Source organism: Mus pahari, chromosome 9 (genome assembly GCF_900095145.1).
Source record: "Mus pahari chromosome 9, PAHARI_EIJ_v1.1, whole genome shotgun sequence".
Taxonomy (NCBI): Eukaryota; Metazoa; Chordata; class Mammalia; order Rodentia; family Muridae; genus Mus; species Mus pahari.
The window spans coordinates 67727299-67749457 of NC_034598.1; the positions used below are offsets into that span (position 1 = coordinate 67727299).

At 45.7% G+C, this 22159-nt stretch overlaps 1 protein-coding gene across 1 annotated transcript in view; it reads right to left on the minus strand.

Annotated features, from left to right (window-relative positions):
- Pawr (pro-apoptotic WT1 regulator) overlaps positions 1-9887 on the minus strand; it is an 88078-nt gene extending 78191 nt beyond the window's left edge. The window contains exons 1-2 of the mRNA XM_021205413.2: positions 9683-9887; positions 8604-9230 (exon numbers count right to left, since the gene is read on the minus strand). Of these exons, the coding sequence (XP_021061072.1) occupies positions 8604-9101 (498 nt within the window). The 5' untranslated portion in view covers positions 9102-9230; positions 9683-9887. The remainder of the gene's footprint in view (positions 1-8603; positions 9231-9682) is intronic.
- Positions 9888-22159: the final 12272 nt, after the last annotated feature.

A 22159-nucleotide genomic window follows, 5' to 3' on the forward strand; every position in this document is an offset into this window, starting at 1 on the left:
TATATATATATATATATATTCTGCAACTCCAAAAATAATTTTTTAAAAAGTTAATCCACATACCATATAGAAATTTCTCAAAGAAATAATAGTTTGTTTACATAAAGACATTAGACAGTGTTTTTTTCACTTGATTCTTTTTTCGGTAACCCTATATAATTACCCTGCGTGCCAATTACAGATCTGTAAACTGATCTGCACCATAAATTTTCATATCTAACCATTCCAGCAAAACCCCAACTAAACAAACCTAATGGCTTTCAAACCTAACGGTCCTATTTCTTGATATTCAACACAAAACAGCACTGCCTGAAACATGTTTCAAGCATTTGTTTCCTATGAACATATTTAACATATGGCTTATAGTGATCGCCTGTGATCCTCACCCTTTCGGTGGCAGAAGCAGGATGATATCTGTGAGTTCAAGTCCAACATGGTCTATATTGAGACCTTGCTGTCTCAGGGGAAGGGAAGGAAAGAAGGAAAGGAATGAGGGAGGGAGGGAGGGAGGGAGGGGAGGGGAGGAAGAATCAAGGATGTGAAGGGAGAGAGAGAGAAAGGAAGGGAGGAAGGGAGGGAGGGAGGGAAGGAAGGAGGGAGATGGGGGAGAGGGAGAGTAAGGGGAAAGGAGAAGGTGAAGAGTAGGAAGGGGAAGAGGAGGGGGAATTAGATGAATATTTCTAAAAACATCAAATCATGATCAACCAGCAGCAAATCATATATTAAGATTTGAACTTGGAGTTAAAATTATTTATAGCCCCCCCCTTTTTTTTACAACTAACAGCAAACTTTATTCAGAGCATCAGACAATTGATTCTCTGAGGATTAAGAGGAATGACATGAGTAAAGTGTAAAATCCCAAGGGCAAGCCACTTGTGGAGCACGTGGCAAAAACCATGGTTTTCCATAGAGGTATACAAACGATAGCCAGTTGAAGGAATAATGGAAGTAAACTCACTCCTTTCCACCACACCTGGGTGGGGCATGAAGACACATTTCAAGAACAATTCCATGTTTTTGAAGACACTGAAGTCAGAAGACTCGGTTTTCTTGGAGTTTTCTCACAAGCACTCAAGAGTTCTCTCTTGACTCTATTCTTGGATGGAATTCTGATGGTAGTATATACTAAAGATCAAAGTGTGTTTTAAAGTTCTAACATCAGGACTAGTATATGAAATTAGAACCGATTCATGTCAACACTATAAATTTCTTAGGTATGCCAGGAGAAAAAAATAAAAACTACATGATCTTGCACTGATAGTAATGATTTCTAAAGATATGCTGAGCTATGCCTGCCTTTGAGATGTACTGCTTAGCCACTTTTAGAGACTCAGTGTTCTTACAGACCGCATGTGCCTCGGTGCCAGGTGTACAGGTAAGCTAGAGGCACAGCTGGCTGAGGCGCCGTGGCTCTAGTGCAGTTGGCTAGAACAAACAGGAAATTCCCTCTTCTCCAAGTCTGTAAAGAATCGGCTACTAGTCCACAAAGCCATTGGCCTAACAGTAGGAAGCAAAGAAAAACTAATCTAATCTGCTACATCTGCATCTAATACAAGCTCTGATAAGAAGGCCAGAACACTATTACAGAGTTGTCGGCTGTTTAAAGGTTTCCATAAATGTATCGAGTGCTTCCCCTTTTCCTATGTAAAACATGAGTGACAGATAAGTTCCAGTTACTTATAAATATTACATTGTTTCTCTGTGGTTTAGGCTAGTGACAAACACAGGACAAAGGACAAGAAGCAAAGGGGAAATATTTTGCATTAAATACATGGCATTATATAAATGTTTAAAGTGATATAAATTTCCAAGGCTTCAAGTTATTTCTGTTAAACTCTCTATAAGTTTTGAGAGAGAGAGAGAGAGAGAGAGAGAGAGAGAGAGAGAGAAAGATTGCCAACTTTGTAGTAAAGCCTACTACACAACAAGCAGCTGTCAATGTAATTCATGTAACTATCATCTGAGCATTTTATAACATTTTTTTTTCTGAAAACAATGTCTCCCTGTGGAGGTCAGGCAGGTCCCAGATTCCCCATCTTCCTACCTAAGCCTCTAAATGTGTCTGTCTTACCTACATCAGTTTGTCAGCATCACAGAACAATTCTGCTAGATGAGTAGTATTAGTCTCATTGGATAAACCAGGAAATTCTAAAGGCTACTCAAGTCTGGTCTTCTCGAACTTACAGTACACACACGCACACACACACACACACACACACACACACACACACATACACGCACACACGGACGCACGCGCGCGCACACACACGTTACACACACGCATACACACACACACACACACACATATACACGCACACATACACACACACCTGAATCCTTCAAGAACATATCAAAACACAGTCTCAGGTGACTCCCTCTACCCAGGTGGGTCTGGAAGCCTGCTGAAAATAACAGGTAAGTGTCACACAGGTGGTGTGTCCCCCACCCAAGTCACAAAAGATACTGCTTTCAGCTAACACGGTGCAACTTTCAAGCCATGTAAAACTCCGCTGTTTTCTCCCTACGCATTGATCGTCTCAAGGCATGCAGGCCCCCACGAAAACCCCCAAATAAGTGTAAAACTTTACATTCTGTTAAATACCACTTGCACCAAATTCCAGCAGAAACTACGGGTGGAAGGTGCCCCAAGTTTTTAAAAAAAAATGTAAAAATGAAGAAAGGAGTAGATCAGAAGTCCTTTTCTATGAAAGGCAGGAAAGATTACTATTAAATTACTTAAAATTACTACCTTGTCAGTTTGAATACTATTGTACTTTGCTGAGTGGAAGACAAGGCAACTACAGGTTCCAGAACATAAAGAAAACTCCAGACAAAACTATGAGCCCGTTTATAGAGCACAGCCTTGCGTACAATGAAGGAACACAACTACCCATTCATGTCTTGCTCGCCGGGAGTCACATCGAGGGCCTCATGCATGCTAACAAGAGCTCTAGCGGTGAACAATAGGGTCCCCAGCCCCGTAGTATATACACTGTTAAAAGGATGGATTTTACGGTATGTGGCTCTCTCCGCTTTTAAAGGAAGAAAAAAATGAACCTGAGAAAAGTGCAAGCCCCAGACATTTACCAACAATTTTAAACTTCCAAAACATTTTGTATCAGTATTTCTTGGGTTTTTGTGTTTGTTTGTTTTGGGGTTTTTTTTAGTTTATTTATTTTTGTTTTCTGTGCATCGGTGTTTTGCCCGCATGTCTGTCTGTATAAGGGTGTTGGATCCTGCAGTTACAGACAGTTGTGAGCTGCCATGTGGGTGCTGCGAATTGAACCCGGGTCCTCTGGGAGAGCTGTCAGTGTGTTTAACCACTGAGCCATCTCTCCAGCCTGCATTCTTATTAGAGCCTCCGGGTAGATTAAGAAATGCCTTTCGGTATTCCCATCCTGTTCCAGACGGTCTACCTTGCTGTGTGATGAATCAGCAGAGATACTACCAATGACTCAGATGCGAATGACTTGTGAATGGGGGACAGTACAATCACTGAAGCCACTCAGGGCACTGGGCTTGCTGTGCACTAAGAACAGTTCCCAATCGATCTGGATTTATAAGGTTTACTAAGTAGAACATACCCCATTCGGGGTTCAGCAAATATGCTGAATAACTGCTGTCTCTCAAAGGCACTCCTGCGAAAGTGCTTTCTGCATTAAAGGACCCTCCGGCCTCAGCTCTGAAGCCCTGAATTCAAATGCTGCAGTAGCAACACACTCTTGACAGGAAAAAAAAAATTATTTGAGTAGTACTAAAGTATACATTTTTTAACTGCTAACAAAACAAAAAACAAAAAACAATTCTGTATCCTTTTCACTTTTGGTGTTTTTTCCACCCTGGTGTTAAACACCTTCTGAAGCTTTCTGAAGAGGATCAGGAAGCGATCTCTGAGCCTGCAGATTTGGCTTAATTTCTATTCAGCTCCTAACTTCACAGGTTCTCTCTTTCAAATGCCTAACTATCAGTGACAACTTTCATAAAGCGTGAAAGGGGGAAAGATAAGGAAATATGCTAAATAATGCAAGGTTAATTACTTTTTCCTCCCCACACAGATGCAAAAGGGAGGGGGAGAGAGGGAGCAAGAGGGCTAGAGGGCAAGAGAGGGCAAGAGAGCAAGAGAGGGCAAGAGAGAGCTAGAGAGAGCAAGAGAGAGCAAGAGAGAGCTAGAGAGAGCAAGAGAGAGCAAGAGAGAGCAAGAGAGAGCAAGAGAGAGCAAGAGAAGGCTAGAGAGAGCAAGAGAAGGCTAGAGAGAGCAAGAGAGGCAAGAGTTCCTTCTATTTTTTTTTTTTTTAAGATTTAATTATTTTATTTATATGAGTACACTGTAGCTGGCTTCGGACACACCAGAAGAGGGCATCCCATTACAGATGGTTGTGAGCCACCATGTGGTTGCTGGGACTTGAACTCAGGACCCTAGGAAGGGCAGCCAGTGCTCTTAATCGCTGAGCCATCTCTCCAGCCACCTGCGTGCATTCCTTTCTAATCCGTGCATTATAACTTCCATGTTTATATCTATATAATGTTTATATCTATATAATGTTTATATCTATATAATCTTGACTCACTTAAAGTCTAAGCTTCTCTCTACCCTGGCAGGGGGGATAGGGAATAGCTATGTCACAGTGCCACACTGACCTTTAAGCACTTCAGCCCTGCGCTATGCAGATAGAAGGTTTAAGGAGATGTTGGCTTTTAACATAAAGCCTTCAGTGCTATCCTTAGCTAGAAATGAGTCCTGTTTTCTGTGGTAACTGTCTTCAGGCAGTACCTCTGTAAAAAGAGCAGACAACTGCCTGAGAAACCCTCAATGCTGCTGCCTCTGTGGAAATGGGCAAAGCCACACTCGCCCTTCTTGCCTTGCTTCCTTCCGATTCTTGGGAGCATCACTGGACAACGCCTGTGCTCTAGCCGCTTCTATGCCCCCAGACTGTGACCCGGTGGCTCTTCACCCTGACTCACGTTGGAACTACATGGGGAATTTATAAAAATATTAAGGCCTGGGCTCCATTCCCAAACCCATTAAATCACATGGGAGTGGGAGTGGAGGGCAGGAAGGGCCAAGAATCAGCAAGGGGGAGCATTTATTTTTAAGTTCCGCACATGATAGCAACAGGCTGCCAAAGTTAAGAACCACAACTCTTTGACACTTAAAACATACTGCGAAAGCATCCGCGAGAATATGCGGATGGATATGTAAGCAAGGAAGTCAGTGCAGCTTGACCCAAGAGCCTCACCCTCAAGTTGGTCCCAGCTCGATCCTCTCTTCCCTCTAGACAAAGAGCCAATAAATACCAACAGTGGGCGGTGGTCCCATGCTCTTACACTGGTAAGTCAGGGCTAAGTCTTACCCTTTTCCCTAGAGTCCAGCCTTGCTCTCTCCAAATCTATACTGCTTTATTCCTGTTTTTGCCCAGTTTCCTGTCAGGACGCCATGAACGCAGGTGTATAATGATCACCTGTCTGGTTTGAAAAACACAAACACTAGTAGCAGGTAGCATGCCACGTCCTGATTATCCCACTTACAGCTAGTTACTACCACACCGGAAAGGTAGAAAATGGTAAAAGTCAGAGGAAGTTTCAAAAACCCTAATTAATGAAAACTACAGAGTTTACCTCATTAAAGGATATCAGGAAATGTGGACGTTTAGGCTCCACTCCCACAGTAGCTGCCCTGTGTTCTAGCCCTCACCGGGTGGTTTTAACCGGTTTCCTTGCAGCAATATAACTAAGACAATAGAATAATAAAGTGAGCTAGCGAAAGCCAGAACACACTCCTCACACGGATGTTTAATCAGCACACGTTGAGGGGGAAGGGAAGAAGGCTGGCTTCACTTTTTTAAATTCCAGGCTGGCCCCAACCGCAGAGAGATCTGCCTGTCTCTGCGTCTGTGATGGGACCGAAAACATGCGCAACCGCCGCCAACAATACTGACTTCTTGAAGGAACAGTGTTTTTTCAAACCCTGAAAAAGGTCCTCTAGGCACACTCCAGGGTAATGGGGAAATAAACTTGGTTGGGCATATTGTGTGAACGAATGCGAGCGTCACTCAACAGTAGACAAAATATATATTTGTTTCACTACTGACAGGTGGGTGGTACCTAAGAGGTTTATAAAATACAGCTTACTAGAATTGGAGTGTTAAACTACAGAGCCCACATAAACCCGTCAGCAAGTGAATTTCACTGTTCCACTAGAAGAAATGGCATACAGTTCTAAGTCAGCAACAACCTGAAAAGCAGGAAAATGGTTCAGCTTCAACGTTCTGCAATATATAGTCGGCAACTGGTAAAACCATCTAAGAAATTAAGAAAAAAAAGTCTAAAATTCTAAAACTCCGGGAAGGAGACAGTGGAGAAGCATGCCTGCTAATTAGATACTGTGGTGAAGTATGGCTTTGTTTTGTTGGGTCCTCCAGCTTGAAATAGAGCCATGGTTACCAGTAAAAGAAAGCAATTCTCAATTCCCTATTCAATAAAAAAGGTTCAAATTCCACAGACCAAAAAAAGAAAAAAATGGTACCCTGGATTGTTTGTTTTTAAGGAAGATTAAATTTAGGAGTTGCCAACACCCAAACGAAAAACATTCCAGAGTATTAGGCTCAATTACAGAGGGGAGCCATCCACATTCCCAGCGCTGGGCTCCTGCACTCACTCAGAGGAGGACCCATTAACAAAAGATATTTCTTGCCCTCTCACAAGATACACCCTACTTATTTTTCCTGCTTTTTTATTTGTTTTTGCTATTGTTGTTCAAAGTAACTTTAAAAATATATAATTTTAGCACAAGCAGCCAGACCACAAAAAAAAATGAAGTTTTACATCTGCCAACATATCTTCCAAAATAAGACCCCTGTCAGATGAACCCTGAAAGAAGAGTGGAAATGACAAGTTCTTTTATTTGGACCATAAGCTGCTTTTAAAAATAAAGCTAAGGAATGCAACCTTTCCAAAGCTGTGTCTTCAATTCCCCTTAATCTTCATATTTTTACATTTTAGAGAGAGAGAGAGAGAGAGAGAGAGAGAGAGAGAGAGAGAGAGAGAGAGAGAGAGAAGAAACCTGGAAATTTGATTACCATTCTTATGAATTCCTTTGAAACAACTTTAATAAGTAACAGATATCTTGAATAAGTGGCAAGCCACCAGGACAGTTGTTCTGGCTGATAAAAATCTCTTGAGACAGTCACATAAAAGTACAAAAATATATCCTACAGAGACACACTGATTCTCTATGTATGAAAGTCATATTAATACCTTAAATTATTATTCTAATATACTCATTACTACAAACTACCTAACCCACAATTAAAGTTAGTAAATTGGTGAGGGTTAGGGGTAGAGACAGACTCCCCAACACATAGCCCTGACTGGTCTTGAACTCTTGGCTTTCCTGGCTCAGTCTCACAGGGCTGGAATCACAGGTGTGAGCCTTGATGCCTGGCTTCTAATGTCGTCTTATGTTTTGTTTTGTTTAAGCAGTGCTGGGGACCAAACACTGGGCCTTAATGTGAGCTAAGCAAATGCTCTACCACTGAGCTACATTCTCAGTCCAAAGTTAGTAAATATTTTAACAACCCTTTAATGGATAACAAGGCCAAGAATTAAAAAGTTGTGGGTGGAGAGTTAAAACTAAAAAGCCATCGAGTAAAAGATGTGGCTTCCTCGAGTGAAACACAGAGATCAAACCACTTCCCCCAAACAGTTTTGGAATTGCTTCCTTTCAGGTAGATGGAGGTGCGATTATACACTTGATTAAAAATCTTTCAACGTTTCAAGTTCTCTAATAGAACATTCCTGTTGCCAGAAGAAATGTTTGGTGACATAACACACACACACACACACACACACACACACACACACACACCAAACATAAATAGCACACACCTCCAACCAAAGTTTTCCCGATTGTTCAAGACCGCAATTAGTTCCTGAGACTCCAGAACTTAGTTGCTACAGCTATCTCTGCTGTCCAAAATACCGCTGGGGCGGGGGTGGGGGTAGGGGTGATGCCACAGCACAGACTTTAACGCCGGTTTACTGCGAGGTAACGCTGTCTTAGATATTGCTAAGGCTACGCATTCTTTACAGGTGCTTTTGCTGGTAAACACTGCTAGGGAAGTGGAGATAAAACAGCCCGATAGCCCGAGATGGACACGTGGGAAACCAGAAGACGTCATCGCCTCCACGAATCGATTTCCCTAACTTGATCACACACACACACACACACACACACACACACACAGAGAGAGAGAGAGACAGAGAGAGACAGAGAGAGACAGAGACAGAGAGAGAGACAGAGACACAGAGAGAGACAGAGACTGAGACAAGAGACAGACAGACAGAAGTCTAGGCTGCCAAATCGTTGGGGAATACCAACTGCATATCATTCTAAAGCAATAATCCGGTTCCAGGGCGGAAAAAGGAGCACGTGTCCAACTATTCTGGGTCGGGGTAACTTCCCAACAATCACTTGCTCCAAGTAAAACTCCATCCCCGCTGCAGAGAGTGGAAGGGAACTCCGGGCCCCGGACCGAGGGAACTCCCTGGTGTAAGACTCGGGAGGCGGCCCCGAGCCCCGCACCGGCCCGCCCCGCCCGGCTCACCTCCGCCGCGGGGATGTTGACCACGCCGGTGGAGCGGCGCTTCTCCCGCAGCTTCCTCTTCTCGATTTGCCCCTTGCCTTTCCTGGCGCTGGGCCCCGAGCTGCGGCCCTTCTCCGGGGCGCTATCCGGCTCCTCCTCGTCGCCCCGGGACCCGGGCGCTCCCGCGGCCGCAGCGGCGCTAGGGCACTCGTCTTCCGCGCGCCGGGAGCCCGGAGCCGCGCGGGGCAGCGCGGACGAGCCGTGAGCGCAGTTCAGGGCGCCGGGCCCGGGGGCGGCAGGTGCGGCCGCGCCCGCGGGGCCGTGGTTGAGCTCCGAGGTCCCCGCGACCGCGGTCGGGGTCAGCGATCCCGCGGGGGACTTGGAGGCTGGCTCCCCGCCGCTCGACCCCGGGCCCGCGGGGTTCTGCTTGGCGCGCATCTTCTCGCGCTTCGCCTTCCACTCCTCCAGGAAGTCCGTGGTGGTGGTGCTGCCGCCGCTCCGGTAGCCGCCGGTCGCCATGTTCCCAGAGGGGCCGGCGGGGGCGCCCCTCACGCCGCGACTCCCGTCTCCCGCCGCCGCTGCCGCCTGCCCGAGGAGCGAGAATGCGCTGGGGACGGCGCGGGGCGAGCGCGCTGCCCGACTGACGCTCTGCAAGGAAGCACACCGGGCGGGGGAGGGGGCGCGGCGTCAGGTCCCGGGGTGACCGCGGGACAGCGATCGCCGCGCCCTCGGCGTGGCCGCGCGTCCCAGCCGCCAAGTTCGCAGGGCGCACCTCCGCGGTGCACCCCGAGAACTCCGACCCCGGGGGAGGAAGAGAGAGAGAGAGAGAGAGAAAGAGAGGCGGGCCCCACCCTCGCCTCCCTCCCCGTCGCACCCAGGTCCCGGACCCCGCACCGGGACACCGGCGCCGCTGCCACCTGTGTGCACAGCTCCCCGGGACTCCCATTCCGCTCGCGCGGGCCTGAGCTCCGCGCCGCGGACGCCTCCATTCCGAGACGGGACGCGGAGAGCCCCCAGCTGGCTGGAACCGGAGGGGACGTGTCCAGCGGAGAGGGGACCCGTGCGCGAGTCCCGTGCGGGTGGCCCGGAGAGCCCCTTACCTCCGAAAGGTTTTTAGGTGGGACAAGGCGCGGGGCGGGGATGAGGATTGTCCAGGTGAGCCCGAGCGCCCGGGACGCGCACGACCAGCCGCGGCAAACTCGCCGGCCGGAGCTCGGGGGCAGTCCCTGGCTGGAGGGAGGGAGCGAGCGAGGGACGGAGGGGGGCGGGAGCCGAGCCGGGCCGAAGCGGGACGGAAAGGGCCGAGTCCCTCCGGCCAGAAAGGGGGCGGAGGGAGTGCCGCCGAAGCCCCGCCCTCCGCGCTCAGGTGCGCGGCGCCCCGCCCCTCCCACCGCCCTGACTCCTCCCTCCCGGGAATCGCTCGCAGAGCGGACACCTCCTGGCCAGCCGGGCTCGCAACCTCGCAGCCGGAGGCCTCCCAGCCAGGCAGATTCTAGGGCGGGATCGGCTGATCCACGCCCCTCTCTCTCCTCACTCCTCTTCCCCGCCTCTCGGGTCTCCCACCACTCTTCCTTTTAAGTACAAGACTGTATTATTCTAGGGAAAGTTGTGACTTGCCGGAGGAAAAGTGCTACCAGCTAGGGGGATGATTCAGGACCTGGCTCGCCAGGGTGGGGAAATACCCACACGGTCTCTTCCCCTCGCCGCCCTCCCCTCCCCCTTTCCAGACGCCAGGGGGTGGCAGGTAGGAGACTGAGAAACCCAGCAAGCCCCTTTAAAAAAAAAAAAAGGTAGCTAAAAGGAGAGGCTAAAATGATCGATGAATTATCAAGAGTTTGTTATTCTTTCAAGCTCTTGTTGGCAACTCATCCGGTCTTCACGCTGTCTCTACACGGCTTATAGACAGATTTGGCAGCAAATCTACCCACCATCGTAAAGCTGGAGAGTCTCTGACTTTCCATCCTTACTATGCCCAGAGATGAGTCAGTCCATCCTCACCTGCGATCAGAGCTGAGGGGACTTACCTCTCACATCTGTGCAATGTCAGAGTGCATTATTTTCAGGAGCTATGAAACCCTGTTTCCCAAACAGTAAGAGTCCGGAGGCACACAGGCTGACCTAAGGAGTCATCGTCGTTTTGCTCAGGTGACACAATGTAGGTAAGGAGGCAGCAGGTAACACGCCACAGCAATGGGCACAGGCTATAGTGACTCACAGTCTTGCATTTCTCAGAAGCAGTTCTGGTCTTTGGTCTGCCTGTTGGACTGGACATATGATTAACTTGGAGAAGGCTTAGAAAGTTGCATGGTAAAAGGCCTCTCCCGCACCCCACCCAAGAAGAATTAAAAAAAACAACCAACCAGGCTGACTGCGAGCCTAGCTGGGACCAACTTAGGTGTGCTGTTTAGGTTTCCCGGGCTTGTTTTCTGAGGCAAGCTGGAGCCTGGCTATCTGGGGTCACATTCGTGCATAACTTACCTGAGGATGCTCGCCTGGAAAGCTCGTACACAGAGCTGGAAAGAGGGCAGGCTCAGCCTGGATACGCATATGTAAATTACCACGCGGATCTTTAGTGTATGTTTAAATTCTCTGAATTCAGTAGCTTTCTTTACTATGAAATACAGTACCACGTATTTTAAAGCTGTTTTAAGAGTCGACACTGATTGTGGCGTGCTTGATTCAAGGACTACTTCTGATAATATTTCAAACCATCGTAGGTTTCTGTCTGGGAAGTTAAAGAAAGGAGAAAAAGACAAGGTAAGGAATATGTATTAACTTGAAGACAATACACCTTGAATGAACAAGGATAACACTTATAAATACAAATTTATCTCTTAATCGTCTCTGAGTCAGGAGTGCTGGCTTGCTTGGCTTTGAGTAAGTTGCTTAACGTCTGTGCCTCTATTTACCTGCATATAAAATGGGATAATGATACTTCCTCCATCGTCAGAGCACTGTGAAAGCGCCTCAGGTCCTTAGATAAAAGGTAACATGTGGGAACCAGAGCAGTTGCTAGTCTATAAAGTGCCCAGGGAAGAGTGGATGAAAGAGATTATTAAGGTACAAAGCACTCCATTTTGTTATTGTTATCGCTTATTATACCCTTTGTCTTGGCTTTGGCATTCTCCCTATTCCCAAAGTTGTATTGCACAACCGGGCTTCTTCCGACATTAGAGCAGAGTGTGTTTAGCTGAGTCAACCCTCAACGGCCAGATGTTGGCATATCATCTTTACGTGCAGACTCCCGGGTGAAATAACCCTCTAAGGCTGGGAGCTTGGTTTCTCAGCCTCCACACTATTGACATTTGGGGCTGGGTGGATCTTGGTTCTGCAGTTTGCTTCATTCATTGTAGTAGGGCTTAGCACTGCCTTGGACTTTGGCCTTCCAGATGCCAGAAGCTTCCTCCACCCCCTCTGTGGCATCGACAAGGGCTCCCAGCCAACAGTAAAACCCTCTGAGTTGTCCCTAACGTGGCTCATTTTAACGAATCACTGGTACTTAGTAAGAGAGGAGAATATGATAATGCTAACAAAAGATGCAAGATCTTATTTGAAAGTGTCAAAGTGAAAAAAAAATATACAAATACTAACCCTTGCTTATATTTTCCAGACAGTAGACCAGCTGTATCGTGAACTAGCCTATTTGTATGTGTTGATATAGTGAATAGTATATTGGGAAAATATTCATTTATTTTAATTCATTGCACATATCTCTGGAACATATAATCTATCCCCAAATCAAAATAATAGACAAAGAAAGTGTAAAAGCTGAATATTTCATTTCTACAAGGACTATATATAACAAGTGACAGCAGTTCCCCTGACCTTTCCCACCACACATATTGAAAGGACAATAAACTCTCCATTGAGTCTGACAAGACAGGCTTTTGTGTTCATTGTCTAAGGGTGCTTACCTTGTCTTCTACTTTTTTGTGTGCCCATTTTTTTTTTTTTTTTGAGGGAGATGAGTTCTCTCAGGCTACCCATGCATACATTTTTCTTACTCTTAAACCCGCAACTTATATATTTATATCATGATTCTTACTGAATACGCATCCCATGTTTGTAGAGTTGTGACAACACGCTGTGACCCTGGGCTGTGTGGTGTGCTATGATTTCACTTCTTTCATTTTTGCAACTTCATTTCCCTGTTATAAAACTATTCCTTTGCAGTGAAAGCTCACTTTCATTTTCCTTTTCAATTACTGGTGCATTTTTTTTCTATATGCTGCTTATAAGTTGACACCCAAAATTTCCTCCTCTCGACGAAGTTTAGAGCGTTGGTTAATGTATTGGCTTCGTTTTGCTTTTTCCTGGGTGATGGGACTCCTGGGGCTCAGTGTGGCTGCAGTGCTCAAGTCAGGAGTACTCATGATTCAACTTCTGTGGACTAGGAAATTTCCAGCAGTCTTCTCTCAGGGTCTGGTAAGACAGACTCCTTGCTACAAGCCCCACAGAAGTCTCTTGATTTTTCTTTCATTCTTTCTTTTTCTCTTCTATTTTTCCCTTTTTCTTTCTTTCTTTTTCTTTCTTTCTTTCTTTTTTCTTCTTTTTGTTTTTTCTTTCTTTCTTTCTCTCTCTCTCTCTCTCTCTCTCTCTCTCTTTTTTTTTTTTTTTTTTTTGGTTGTTGTTGTTTGGTTGTAGTTTTGTTTTTGAGACAGGCTTTCTCTGTGTGGCCTTGGCTGTCCTGGAACTCATTTGGTCGGATGAAGCTGGCCTGGAACTCAGAGATCTGTCTCCTGAGTGCTCCACCATTGGATTCTTGGCTAACCTGGGTTCCCTACAGAGGTTTATACCATTGCTTCCAATTTTATCTCTGTGTGGATGATATGCGTGTGCGTGCTCACATGCATTTACGGGGGTTAAATGTGGTCCCTTGTGTAGCTCACATGTGGAAGTCAGAAAAGAACCTCAAGTATCAGAACATACCTTACACCTTGCTTTAGACAGGATCTCTTCATTATTTACCACTTGGTGTAAGATTATTTCTTGGGGGGGGGAGCGGGTCGGCGTTCTACAACCGCCTTGTTCCATCAAATGTGGACATGTCTACACCTGCTTTAGCCCATTTTAGCTCCCAAATAAAGACACAGACCACGTATTTTATCAACAAACTGCAAGCCTAGGCGGGGCAGGTTCTGAGCTATCCTAACCTCCAAGGCTGCCTGTTTCCCAGCCACATGGTCCTTTACCTTCAGTGTGAGTCTTCCCTGGCTCCCTCTGGTCCATGTGTGTCCTCATGGAGACGTCCTTAGCAACCTGCTGGTAGCAACTGCTCATGGTTGCGCCACACTTTCCTCTCCTTGTCATCCTTCTCTACTCTCTGATCTCCTTTGGGATCCCTCACCACCACCGGGATCTGAAAGCCCACCCTATTCTCTTCTCTTCTGCCCAGCTAGTTGACTGATCAGCTCTTTTATTAACCAATCAGAGGCGAAGGAAAAGCAGCTCTTCTACAACATAGAGACCGGAGATGGTCAACCACGCCATCGTTCCAACTGCAGCCAGATGTGTGGGCATAGAAATCAGAATCTGAATGCACAGGACACAAAACTGTTCTCCAATTGCTTGGACCCACGCTCACTGGCCCTTGATCTTCCAGGGACTCTCATCCCTCTGCCTCCCACCTTGCTGCAGGACTACTGATTTTACAGCCACTGAATCTAGCTTTATATGTGTTCGGTGGTGTGTGTGTGTGTGTGTGTGTGTGTGTGTGTATGTGTGTTCCAACTTAGTCTCTCATGTCTCTTCCATGCTTTACCCACTGAACCATGTTTCCCAACCCATGTTTCCCATTTCTGAACCTCCCTTCAGGGAGCTGCAAGAGATAGATCATCAATCGTGTTGCCTTTGTCTCCTGCCCAGCCTTGGAATTCACCTTTTTCTGCTGAACTATGTCTGTTGCCATCTCTAATGGTCCAATCCTTTTGTTCTTAAGCCCATCCCGTTTGCCTTGCTTGTTCCAGCATTTTACTTTGGTTTTATAGACGTGACTTGAGGAAGTAAAGGTGAATGTGTGTGTTTAGTCTGTTGTGTTTAATAGGAAATCTGGTTCATCTACTTCACAGATTTCCAGATACTTGGAAATCTCTGTATTGGGTCTAGATCAGTCTTTTTGCTTACTCATTGAACTATATCAAAAGTCCATACTGACTAGTAATAATTAATATTATAACAAAGAAGTTCCTTACACACACACACACACACACACACACACACACCTACTTACCACAGAACTTTATCACATAGACCAAAGTAATGATTTCACCCAAAGACCAACTTGAATAACCAGTGACTTTGGGGGGGGGAGCTGCTAACAGGAGTATGGGACAGGATAGTTACAGGAGCAGAGATAACTCAGAAAAGCAGCTACATCACCAAAAAGCCCATATAAATTCGAGAGGAGATTCACGAAAGTTGTATCCCTAGAACTTCCTGCATAGCATGTGGGTAGCTCAAGAGTCCCAGAGTCTCTCCACTCCACAGACAGCCTCTCTCCGTCTTAGCATCAGTTGACTATCAATGTGAATCTCCCCTTCCATGCTGCTTCATATAACCACAAGCTCCATGGAGAAGAAGCAGAAACTCTTTGAGTTCTATACCCTACCCCACCCTTTTAGAGAATAAAGTTCCCCAGACTCCAAGACCCAATCTTGTCAGTGTTGTATTTCTGAGTCCCCGTGTTCACTGTCAACAGTCCTGAAAGGATTGTCCCCTGCCACTGTTGTCACTACTGTTACATCCACTCTTGCTATTCTTCTCATAATTTCCCAATGATCTTTGCTTCCTCCTACTCCACTTATGGACTCACTACTTGTCAAGATTATCAGCAAGCTTCGTGTTACAAACCCAGCACTTCCATCGTTTAAAAATTCCCACTTGGTCTTTCTTCATCGTTTGGCAATAATAATTCTTTCGTTCTCTCAGTTTTCCCTTTTGTAATTTAATCACCAAAGGAATGTTTATTTTCCCCACCAACTTCACCAAGGCATCTTCTTCATCTTTTCTACCCTGTCCTCTTTTTCTTAGCCTCGAGAAACCTGGGTCAACCCAGAACATAGTTATTATTCTTGTTCCTATTTTCCTCAGGAAACATTCTCCCTAGACGATTCCATGGAATCTCGTGGTTTTAGAAATCCCTGCCAAATTCATGCCTTAAAGTAACCTCTTCCTCCCTAAATTCTAATCTTTCATGATCTATTTCCCTGGGTGACATTTCCAAGTAGTTGTCTAAGCATCCTCCCAAAGTGAAACTTTGGCTAGGCAAAACTCTCCATCCTCTTGTCTATCTGTTCCAACCCCACTCCTCTCCCTTTCCTTCCCTATGTTGATAAATAGAATCGCCGTCAATCCAGTGGTTCAACCAAAAGCCCCCAAAGCTCCCTTGCTTCTTGTGTTTCCCTTACCACCTAAATCCATTACGTCCTCCTCTCAGCCACCATCTCAAAATCCAATCCTTAGAGCAACCAGAATGATCTTCTCCAAATACAACCAGATGTACGAGCCCCTCAAGATTTCTTTGCTTGTATTTACTCCTGCAAACACTCTATGTCGTCAGTTGTGGCTCAGGCCAGTGGCATCCCTCATCAGCATCCCTGTGGTACTTGTTCTGCAGGTGTGCAGAAAGCGAAGGAATGGAGCCATGGAAGCTTCCACTGGGATGTCAGAGTCTGGGAGGCAAGGCAGAATCTTGCTGCTGAGCTGGAACCCCAGCAGACGGCTCCTAATGGGTAATGAATACCTTGTGAAACTATGGGCATGGTGGGATAAAGGGTACTACCCTTTATACCCAAATGGTAGACTGTTAGGGAGAGCTGCCAACATCAATGTGAGAAAGCAACCATATGGGCAGCAACTAGCAGAGCCATCGGGTTAAGGCCTGCAATGTTTGGAGCTACCACTTACTGTACTGTGCACAGGACTGAGCTCTGAGTATGTGTTGTCTGCCTTGCTGAGTTTAGATGTCACTGTTGTAGTTACCATTCTATCGCTGTGAAGAGACACCATGACCAAGGAGACTCTTATAAACTCTTTCATTGAAGGCTTGCTTACAGCTTTAGTGGCTTAGACCTTGATCATCATGGCAGGAAGCAGACAGGCATGGGGCTGGAGTGGTAGCTAAGGGCTTTACATCCTGATTCCCCAGGTCAATTTACATCCCCTACTCCCAAACAGTTCCACTAACTCATGACTAAGTATTCAATATATGACCCAATGGGGACCATTCTCATTCAAACCTCCACACTTAGTTTGAGCTAATCCTTTTTTAAATTTTTTTTTCTATTTACCCATTTTCCCTATTGGAACAGGAATATTTATTGTGTCTCTATCCTGTCTTGCAAGAACTAACTTGATTCTTTTACTTCACGGGGGCTTCCATCTGAGTTTTCCTTGAGGTCCAGAGGAGTCTTTGGACTTAGACTTTTGACTGATGCTGGGATAGTTGTGACTCTGGGACTACTGAGGGTAAGGTGATTGTCTTTTCCATTGAGAAATGACCATGAAGCTTATGGGTTCAGGGTGAATATAATGATCTGGATTTGAGTTGTCCCCTAAAGATTCATATGTGGGAGGCATGGCCTGTCTTGTAGTGATGGGTGAGGTGACAGGGACTTTAGTGAGAGACCATTAAGACCATTGGAGGCACACCCTCTGGGACTGCAGATTCTTTGGCTTCCTGTTTGGCTTGAAGATTGTGGTGGTTTGAATACGCTTGGCCCACAGGAACTGGCGCCATCCAGAGGTATGGCCTTGTCAGAATAGGTGTGGCTTTGTTAGAGGAAGTGTGCTACAGCGTAGGTGGGCTTTGAGGGCTTCTAAGCTGAAGCCCCACCTAATGTGGAAGAGAGTCTCTCCTGGCTGCCTGTGGGAAGGCAGTATCCTTCTGCCTGCCTTCAGATCAAGATGTAGAACTCTCAGTTCCTTCCCCAGTACCATGTCTACCTGGATGCTGCCATGCTTTCTTCCATGATGATAATGGACTGAACATCTGAAACTGTAAGCTGTTGCAGTAAATCTCCAACCCCAATAAGCCCATTTAAAAAACCCACAACCCAGTTACTGTATTTATAAGCTGTATGCCTAGATGGGGCAGACCTACCACTACACTACACTCTTCCCCAGCTGTGAGAGCCTTTGCTACTTGTGACTTCTCCAGGTCATGTACTTCTGCTCCATCTTCCCCCTCTTCTTCTTCCATCTTCCACCTTCCCTTCCTCTCCTCTCTAAAACTTCCAGCCCCACCTTTCCCTTCCACTGCCAAATCACAGGCTCTAGCCTTCCTTTGATCCTTTAGAATAGGGAGAAGGTTCACTTGAAACCCCTTGAGTACTTGATCAACTCCCTAAGGACATCCCCACTTGAGGAAGCAGAATTAACAGCAGAATACCAACAGTACCAGGGCAAACTCACTACAGTTGGCCAGCCCCCAACTAAATGTTTTCTTTTATAGGAGTTTCCTTGATCATGGTGTTTCTTTACAGCAATGAAACCCTAACTAAGACAATGATCATCTCTCCCTTTTGCACATTGTGTACCATGAGATTCCCCCTTAACTACACTTATGCCAATACCATGAACTTGAATCTCCACAATTTTAAGCAAAATAACTCACTTTTTATAAAGTTTCCTTGCCTCGGGTATTTCATTCTGGTAATGAAAACCACAAATACAGAGCCCAGTTCATTTAGTTCCTGCCTTCTTCACTCGCTTTAAGTCTGGTGATTCACTTTTGCATTAAGTTCACCTTTTAAAACTGTTCTTAAGGGGGCTGGTGAGATGGCTCAGTAGGTAAGAACACCCGACTGTTCTTCCGAAGGTCCGGAGTTCAAATCCCAGCAACCACATGGTGGCTCACAACCATCTATAACAAGATCTGATGCCCTCTTCTGGAGTGTCTGAAGACAGCTACAGTGTACTTAAATATAATAAATAAATAAATCTTAAAAAAAACAAACTGTTCTTAAACAATCCTAACCTCATTCCTGTCTCATTACCTACATATAGCCATATTTTCTGACTGTTGTGATTTCAGCTCAACTCTCCTCTCTCCTGCAAAGGCTTTCCCTGATTTCTCAGTCTGAAACAAAATCTACATCATAAACATAAATCAGTATTGTTTTATAGTTCACTATACTATCACTATTGGGGATCATCCATATATGTTCATTGTGTCTCTCCTATTCTAGAATAAACCTTTGAAACAGACATCTTGTCTGTTGGTGTCAACTTTCTATCCCCAAACACCAGCAATTTCTAACAAATACTAGGTATTCACTAGAGAGTAAATATTAGCTATCAAATCTAAGTTCTCTGGGAAATTTGGAAAGCTCTACAAACCAAATAGAATATACCCCCACTAGCTGGCAGGGAATTTATATACATGCAAAGAAAATTATTTACAATATCCAATTATGACATTATGGGGTGGTGGAGGATGTCTCTGTGCGCTGTGTATCCGAATGCTGATTTCTGTACCCAAAGATCTAGTTGCAGTCTGGACTTTGGTATTGTCATTATTATGAAGCATCTCCTGACTCGGTATTTTGTAGAACACTGTTTTCCATCGCCTTCTGGTTGGCTAAGTAAAGATCTGGACGGTCTATAGCTTGGCAGGAGAGGAAAAAGCAGAACTTCCTGACTCAGAGAGAGTGAGAGAAGGTCTAAATAAATCTTTAAAAAAAAAAAAAAAGAAGAAGAAAATATCGAGAAAGGGCTGGAAAAGATGCTGTATCTTAAGGTGTCAACCAGACAAAGAAGTCAGTCAGAATAAAATGAAAAGACAGCAACGCGAGAGGTAAGGATTCAGTGGCACATTGTATAAAGAAAATTATCCAGCATACTGGGAGAATTACAACAATGTATTAAGGAAAAAAAAAAAAAGATAACCATGAATATGAATGTTCCACTCAGGCAGTCAAATCAACAGGAAAGGATGATCAAAAGGAAACGGCCGAACACACCAGAAGGCATCAGCTCACGCTCTCTTGTATTGGCACACACACCGGAAGGCATCATCTTACCGCTCTCTATTGACACAGTTCAGGTCTGGAAACGCCAAAGGCGGTGTGAAGTCAGAGGGGAATGGTTAGTGCTGAGTCGTCATTGACCCAGTAGTTTTGAGGAAATCTGGTAATATCTAGTGAAGATGTGTCTTCCCACAACACTGCTTTTGTTTCTAGGCATCTACCCTAGAGACATCCCAACTCCTGGGTGTGTTTTGTGATGCTAACAGTAACTGAAATTGTGGGAAAACTAGCACTAATCCATAGTCAAGTGGACTTACAGGTGACAGGATTTTTCTCCCAGGCCTCTGCAGGCTAAGGCAGGAGGGTGGAGAGTTTGAGGGTGAACCGGGATTACATAGCAACATCCCGTCTCAAAATAGCAAAAGACGAGTATAATCAATTACAGTTTCTCTTTTAACAGAATAGGATGTGTTATAGCACCTCAAAATTAGCAGACAGACAGACAGACAGACAGACAGACAGACACATTCTTAGGCTGGAAGTAGTGGTGCCTGCTCCCATTCTCACCATCCTGGAGGCAGTAGCACATAGATATCTAGGAGTTCAAGGCCAACCTAGTCTACACACAGAGTTCCCAGCCAGCTAGGGCTAGACAGTACAGACTCTGCCTGGAAACCCAAAACAAAACAGTTTTCCATGCCGGAGTGATGGCTCAGCAGGTTTAAGACTCAGCTCCTGCAGAGGGCAGTACTTTGGTTCCTACGACTCCATCAGGTGGCTCATTCGCCAGCTCTAGGGCAGCTGACATCCTCCTCTGGTCCCCGAGGGCACCTGTATTCAATTCACTTATTCACACACGGACACACAGAGACACGACTAACAGAGAGTTAGCATTCCCTTACAGAAAACTTATGAAACAATAACATAGACTGTTGACCAACGCGTACTTTGGTAACACAATTTAAAAGGTATTAATTACTCCTCAGAACAGATGGTAGGGCGGGGGGGGGGGAGTATAGGGCCACATGGAGCCTGGCATGGGTTCTTCCTGAGGGCTATGCGTGGGGAGCAAACTTGGGGCCTTGCACACTGGGGAAGGGTTCTGTCATAGCTCCATCCCCGGCCCCAATAAAAGCCCACTGGCTATGCAGGATGGACTTTGGGTGAAAGAAATCATGACTTTGGTTTGTGTGGTATATTCCAGTGGGGTGTGTGTGTGTGTGTGTGTGTGTGTGTTGGAAAAAGCCTGGAATTCAAAATAAAGTTTGAAGGAACACATCAGGACTTAGAGTCATCTTTCCATAAGGAAAGTTTGATTTTTTTTTTTTAAATGACTGCAACTTTAACCAACTTGGACATGGCCCAAGTTGTCATGAGGCAGCTCTACCTCCCCCCCCCTACCCCCCTACCCCACCCTCTATCCTTGACAAGTAAAATCTCTGCAAAGTTGGAAGGGACAGAGTGAAACCATGTGCCCTGGAAATGTTTAAAATGGTTTGTGGCTTGGAACAAAACTAGGGAACAGAAGCCAGGCCAGTTCAAAGTCCCCGCCCCCTTTAGCATCACTGATCTTTACCCCCCATGTCACTGATCTCGCTACTAAGATCTAGAAACAGATTTCAGAACTGCTTCTCGGGCCTCTGCCAGGACAGGCAAAGAGCTGGATGGGACGTCCTGCGTCTTTTTTAGCAGACATCACCCTCATCCTTGATTCCTGTTCCCAGACCCATTGCCACGCAGGAACTCTTCCAACTTTTTCTGAAGTCTTTTTTTCTTGTTTTGTTTTGAAACTTGACAAATCATGATGTTCCCCTTTGTATATAAGCATCTTCCCCCAAGCAAAACTTTGTGCAGAGGTTGTCCACCCAGAAGGAGCCTGTGGGAAACTCTTGGACGAGCCGCTTGCTGAGGGTGGTCCCCACCCTGCTGTGGCTCCTTGTCCTCTTCCACAGACAGAGCTTGGGCTCTGCGGCAATTCTGACTGAGTCCCATCCGCTACTGCAGAAGTCATGACCTTCATGATAGCCCGGTCCTGGATTCAGCATTTCAGAAAAAAATTGCCTAGGGGAAAAAAAGTCAGCATAGAAAGACGCACAGTGGGCTGGTGAGATGGCTCAGCGGGTAAGAGCACCCGACTGCTCTCCCAAAGGTCCTGAGTTCAAATCCCAGCAACCACATGGTGGCTCACAACCACCCGTAACAAGATCTGACGCCCCCTTCTGGAGTGTCNNAAGACAGCTACAGTGTACTTACATATATAAATAAATAAATAAATCTAAAAGAAAGAAAGAAAGAAAGAAAGAAAGAAAGAAAGAAAGAAAGAAAGAAAGAAAGAAAGAAAGACGGTGTCCAGCCTTTCCATGGCAGAGAGCTGCAGATCTTTGATGAACCTGTGGCAGCAGGCAGTCAGACAAACCTGCTCAAACCAGTTTTGGATACATCCCTGTTTGCTAGACTGTGAACAGTTTTTGCTTCTGAGAACTAGGGTAAATCATCATCATCACCTTCTTCTTCTTCTTCTTCTTCTTCTTCTTCTTCTTCTTCTTCTTCTTCTTCTTCTTCTTCTTCTTCTTCTTCTTCTTCTTCTTTTTGTGGTTTTTTGAGACAGGG